The following is a 6,081-nucleotide window of genomic DNA, read 5'->3' as shown; positions in this document are numbered from 1 at the left end:
GACGATTTTGGTAGGGCTTCTAGACTAAGGCTAAATTGGACCAAATCTAGCTTATATCCCATGCGCCAACTCACAACTTAGAACAGGAAGTGCTGCCCCAATTAGCACTGGGGTGGCACCATGACATCTTCAGGTATTAAGCGATGAACTTACCACACCGACAAAGAACGTATACAGGGCAACTTAGGTGATGTCCAAGGTTTGCAGTTCAATGTCATTTTGGGGCTCCCTGCAACTATCGACCTATGGGTAGAGTGGAAGTTGCAAAAATGCTGTTAATACATTTATACTGCTTCTCGACCCCTCTAGTTTACCTGCCTCTGCGCTTCTTCAGAAAATTGGACTCTTTTTCTATTCTTACGGACTTAATCTGGGGAGCGGTCCATACTATACTCTACCTTGGAACGGGATGGGGGATGTACATTTAAAAGACTAATAAAGAACTACAAACTACTGTGAGACTCAGAAGACGATTATTTCTCATTACAGCCCTTGTTTGTGATCTTGTAACAGTTCTCACATTATCACCTACAATAGAAGAAATGGGGGCCTGGGGTGTCTAATCACAGAAACTCATTAACATATAAAGGGGGGTGAAAGCCTGTTCACAATGCACAACACAACTTGTTTATAAAAAAGTTTGTACATTGCACAGGGAGTGTGATTCAGGTAACAGTGTGAGTAGTGTATGACAGGAGCGAGCAGTCTTAGTTGCTGAGACATGAATCTCTGACGGGTGCATCTTTAGCTCTATAAACTGTTTGAGAGAGGGTGGTAGTCTCAAATTCTGGGGGCACAGATGCCAACAGCTTCCCTCAATCTTTAATTTTTGCATCTACAGGTGGTGCAGATGCCACCTAAGAGAATAACCTTTCCAGCTAGGTAGTGTGCTTTCTGGAGTCAGCCTGCTTTGCTTTTCCCAAACTTTGGTCATCAAAGGTAAATGTGTCTTCTACTAAAGTGTTCTTAGCTCGCTTTTGGTAACGTGGCTAGAGCAGTGTGGCCTAAGGCGCGCTCGAAGGTAAAGCAAAACAGTGGAAGTCACACATTTCAATACAGTTTATTAAAAATAGACAAGGAACTTAAAGATTCAAACCAAGTGTAGATCAAAAAGAATATTTAATAATTATTCTGAAGCAAAATCTAAAGGTGGGCTGTGATTTAAGCATTATTAATTAGCAAAAACAACTGTCAAAACCAAACAAAAAGGTAAATGAATAAAAAACAAGCAGTTCCACTGAATCAATCAGGAAGTCACCTACAAAATTGTAGCTGACTTTGGTAGCTATGCTCGAGAGGACAAAGATAAGTTTAGTCTCTTTTGATGATTAACACTGGAATTTGATGCAAGGTTTTTGGATGAATCAGTCTCAGAAGGTGACGAGCTGCACAGAAGTGGCTTGAAGTGCAAAATTCCCACAGAGTAGAGTTGGGCTAGCAAGTTGAACCTGAATCCACAGCCATCAAAATGTGGGAAACTTCAAGCAGTTACAACAGCTGCAAAGTCATCGGAGCTTCCAAGTTATGGTGATGGTTCAAGGTTGATGATAAGAGCCAAAGCATGGAACGTGGCAGGCCAGAGGCATGGTTAAGGGGATAGCAGGTTCCATTTGAAACAAAAAGAAGATGGAAAGAGGCCACTCGTGTGGATCTTTGTAATACGAGGCTTTTTGGAACAGAAGTCATTAGGACTGTTTAGGGTGGGGCCAAGAATGGTTTGCATATGGCTGGCCTCGTCTGTAGTTACACAAAGACTGGAGAATGATGTGGCGGGATGTTGCAGAGATTAACTACCAGTCCATCCATCACCTTTAGTTTTTCACAATGATCACCCCTACGTGGTACAGACATGGACAGATGTTGGTTCCATAGAGAGCTACGATAAAGGGACTCCTGCTGCAGCCCCCTGGTGAGGCTCATTAAGGCTGGAAACAGTTTGAGGTTACATGCATTCCTGATCCTAGCAGCGTGGCTTCAAAGTTCAGGATCAAATGGACTTTGTGGGTCAGAGCCATGGCTTATAAACGCTCAGCGAACACAACACACTGAATGGAATGAGGCCACAAATAGTTACAAAAGAATGAGGTTAATTCTAGCATTTCCATCCCTCGCTGTGCGCTTTTCTCAGTAGACGGTTTGTTGGACAATCAATGGAGTGGTGTCTTTGTGGCTGCTTCATGTAAATGTTTTGCGATGCTGAAACCTCCCCCAGGGTTTACAGTGAGCACCTTTTATTTTCTCACATTGTCTCTCTTATGTAGAAAGGTTACATTTACAACTGAAGTTTTTGTCACATTGAGAGCACGGGTCATTTTCTTTCACGTTGTGGGTTCTCTCTTGTTGAATGAAACTGAATCTCCAGCAGACCCTTCCCTGGCTTTTAGAACAATCATGAGGTTTTTTTCCAGGTAAGTTCTCGCAGGTTGAGTGAGACCAGATTTCTGACTGAAACGTTTCCAGCATTCAGAGAGCCAAGAAGGTTTTTCCCCAGTGTGAGTTCTCTCATGTGTAGTGAGACTTATTTTATGACTGAAGCTTTTCTGGCATTCAGAGCACTGATAAGGTTTTTGTCCAGTGTGGGTCCTTTCATGTACAGTAAGGCTGGATTTCCGACTGAAGCATTTCAAGCATTCAGAGCACTGATAAGGTCTTTCCCCAGTGTGAGTTCTCTCATGTCTAGTGAGAGTTGTTTTATGACTGAAGCTTTTCTGGCATTCAGAACACTGATAAGGTTTTTGTCCAGTGTGGGTCCTTTCATGTACAGTAAGGTTGGATTTCCGACTGAAGCTTTTCCAGCATTCAGAGCACTGATAAGGTTTTTGTCCAGTATGAGCTCTCTCGTGTTGAGAGAGATCTGATTTACTACTGAAGCTTTTACAGCATTCAGAGCACTGATACGGTTTATACCCAGTGTGGGTCCTTTCATGTACAGTAAGGTTGGATTTCCGACTGAAACTTTTCCAGCATTCAGAGCACTGATAAGGTTTTTGTCCAGTATGAGCTCTCTCGTGTTGAGAGAGATCTGATTTACTACTGAAGCTTTTACAGCATTGAGAGCACTGATACGGTTTATACCCAGTGTGGGCCCTTTCATGCACAGTAAGTTTGGACTTCCGACTGAAACTTTTCCAACATTCAGAGCACTGATAAGGTTTATGCCCAGTGTGGGTTCTTTCATGTACTGTAAGGTTGGATTTGTGAATGAAGAGTTTCTGGCATTCAGGACACTGATAGGGTTTTCGTCCAGAGCTAGTTTTCTCATGTTTAGTGAGTTGGGATTGATGACTAAAGCTGTTCTCACTGTCATTGCTCTTATTCGAGTTGTTTGTTTCTCCAAGTTGGGTTTGTTCCTGGATACATGCCATCTTAAGACTGAATCTGATTCCAGTGTCTGTACTTGTTTATGTCACCACTCAGCGTTAACTAAACTATGCTGCAGATGCTCTTCTTCACATTTGTATTTAACTAATTATAGTTTTTTCCTGGAGATCATTTTCCTACTTTTAAAGGCACCGATCTCACTTGTCTTATTAACTTTCACTGAGGAGCCCCTTGTATTGATTAAAAGACCTCTCATGGATTCATTTTCTCCAAGTTATGCCCGGGTGAATCCTCTCAAGTTTAATTAGTCTCATTTAGTGATTCTAGTTTATCACATTTGATTTAGGAGTTTTAAAAGCACTGATAAGGTCTTTGGGCTTTAGTGTTTGCCTGTTAGGTATGTTTGTTCATACAAGTAATGACAGATGATTAGGGCATGCCAGGGTGGTTTATGAATTATCAATAGCGTAACACTGGCCTCTTTTATACTTCCTGTGCCAGAATATGCTTATTTGCTCAGGGGCTAAGACAGGTACATGATCCACTTTGGAGTTACAGGACACTTTGAAACCACTCGGATCAAACTCAAGAGACAGAGCTGGTGAGAAAAATCTTCCTTTATTGGAAATGATAATCCAGCCTCTTTGCTGTAACGACATCTGAGAAAGAGTATTTACAATGACTTTCTTTTAAATAATCTTTTCTCTCCTCTCATCTCCAGGAGACGGAGATAAAGATTGCGCTTGTAAACCGAGGATATAAGTCTTTTTGACAGTTCTGTCACATTACAACAGGTCTACGGATGCTGATCTGTTGGGGAGGGTTTTGGTCTCCAAAGTATTTTTCTCATAAACCATCAAACAGAATTTACAACACTGAGTTTTCTCAAGTGCACTGCGTGGGGATCAATTGTGGCCAATGTTCTCCTCAATCTCAGTTACTGGCACCTGGTAAACATTGATGGTCCTTTTACTTTAGGGATTTGACAACTTTCACATTCACCAGTTTCTTCCACTCCAACATCCTCACCATTCCTGGTACATAGAATGTGTTTCTTCTCAAGAGCTCAAGAATGTTTTAACTTTCCTTGAAATAATCCTTTTCGTTGTGTTTCACAAAATTTAAACCTTCCTTTTTCTGTTCATGCTTCAGTCACCTGTAGAAATGGAGTCAGGTATTGTAAATGAACACAAAGAAAAAATATTTATGACCTTATACTTTGCACAAAGAAAGTATGGACAAAAAGAAGCTAGGAAATCAGTTGAGTAGCATTTCTGATAGTGGTGAAACAGCTTTGGGACACTGTGTAGATCGGGAGCTTTAGATCACTGGAACTCATGGATGTGAGAGCAAACGTAAATAATATTTAAGAAAGAAACACATATATTGTGACAAAGATTCTCAGCCAACACTATCAATTTACAATTTCTGTGTCAAAGGCTGGCATCATAATGAGATATTTGTAATACTTTTAATGAATAATCAGATGTTATTTACTCCCCTGCCCACCTAGACTGTTCATCTATTACTTTTTCCAGTGATCTAGGAAGGGACATTTTATTGAAGGAAGGAATTGGCCTTGTTGCACTCAGTGCTTTAAATGCTACCGTAGACTGAGACTGTGTCCAGTTAGCTCAGTGGAATTCTCTATTTCAAATTGTGCAGCAGCAGCCTATAGAACCTGATATAGGCCCGCTGCTCTCAACATTACAATGTCCTAATACACAGCCTCTGCCTCTCTGAAATATATGGATTGGGCAGGAGAAGGCAGAGGATAGAGCCTGCAGCAGGGCACACAGGAGCCTCCCCCTTCCTCCTCCCGTAGCTTGCAGTGTCACTGGCATCTCGGAAGGAGGGAAGGTTCTGCTCATCTCCTGCATCTCCCCAGCTCACGTGAATGATGAAAAGCAGTTTAGCCGAGCCCAGGGAGAACCAGGGGCTGACTTCAGCCTCCTTTACCAGCTATTGCTGTGAATGTTCAACAATTAACCGCCATGGTCCCGCATGCGGCTGTTAACTGTTCAACATTCACAGCAACAGCTGTGAAACAAAGGTTTCAGAGTACCGGAGGTGTAACCCCCTCGGTCTCTGGGACACCTTTGTTTTATTAATTAACACAGTCTGCCCTCATGGAGCAAACAGTGTAATGACCTTATAGTCAGGCGTGGAAGGCAATACTACCCATTAAAGGACCGCTCCCATGGTAAAGGCCCTTGCCTTTGGACCTACAACAACCTTCAAAGCTATATTAAAGGTTTCAAATAATTACTGAAGGCATAAACATGGTTACTCAGTCAGAGAAATAATTATAATATTTGCAGGAGGATCAAAGAAAGGTAACCTCTAAAGTATATCAAAAGACAGACTCAGAAACAACTCCAGCTGTAAAGTTAATAGACAGACCAACACAACAAATGTGTGCTAAGAAATAAGAAAACGTTTTTTTATAATATCAAATAGCAAACTGACATAGAACCTGCTTAATTAAAAATCAAGGAAAAGTTCTTAAGTACAAAATCAGTAAGAGGACTCACATGCAGTCTGTCTTTAGGAAAAGTGTAAAATAAAACAATTCCAGCAAATATCCCAAAACAGTACATTTAATAAGTTTTCAGACAGAGAGAACACATTATTGACATGGTTCATGATGAGGTAAAAATGACAGCAATCAATGAATGTTCATGAAAACATGGCACAACAAAATGTAATTTAATAAACCACACCTACAAAATGAATAATTAATTGTGACTCTTCCCCAAA

At 41.1% G+C, this 6,081-nt stretch overlaps 1 protein-coding gene across 1 annotated transcript in view; it reads right to left on the bottom strand.

The window, feature by feature from the left end:
* Nucleotides 1-1,044: 1,044 nt before the first annotated feature.
* Nucleotides 1,045-6,081, bottom strand: part of LOC147737733 (uncharacterized) — a 132,837-nt gene continuing 127,800 nt past the window's right edge. The window contains exon 3 of the mRNA XM_086942553.1: nt 1,045-3,235. Within this exon, the coding sequence (XP_086798679.1) occupies nt 2,319-3,235 (917 nt within the window). The 3' untranslated portion in view covers nt 1,045-2,318. The remainder of the gene's footprint in view (nt 3,236-6,081) is intronic.

This window comes from Lissotriton vulgaris, chromosome 1_1, assembly GCF_964263255.1.
Source record: "Lissotriton vulgaris chromosome 1_1, aLisVul1.2, whole genome shotgun sequence".
NCBI classification, from domain to species: Eukaryota; Metazoa; Chordata; class Amphibia; order Caudata; family Salamandridae; genus Lissotriton; species Lissotriton vulgaris.
Note: the sequence above shows the minus strand (reverse complement) of the source record. Positions and strands in the feature narration are given on the sequence as shown.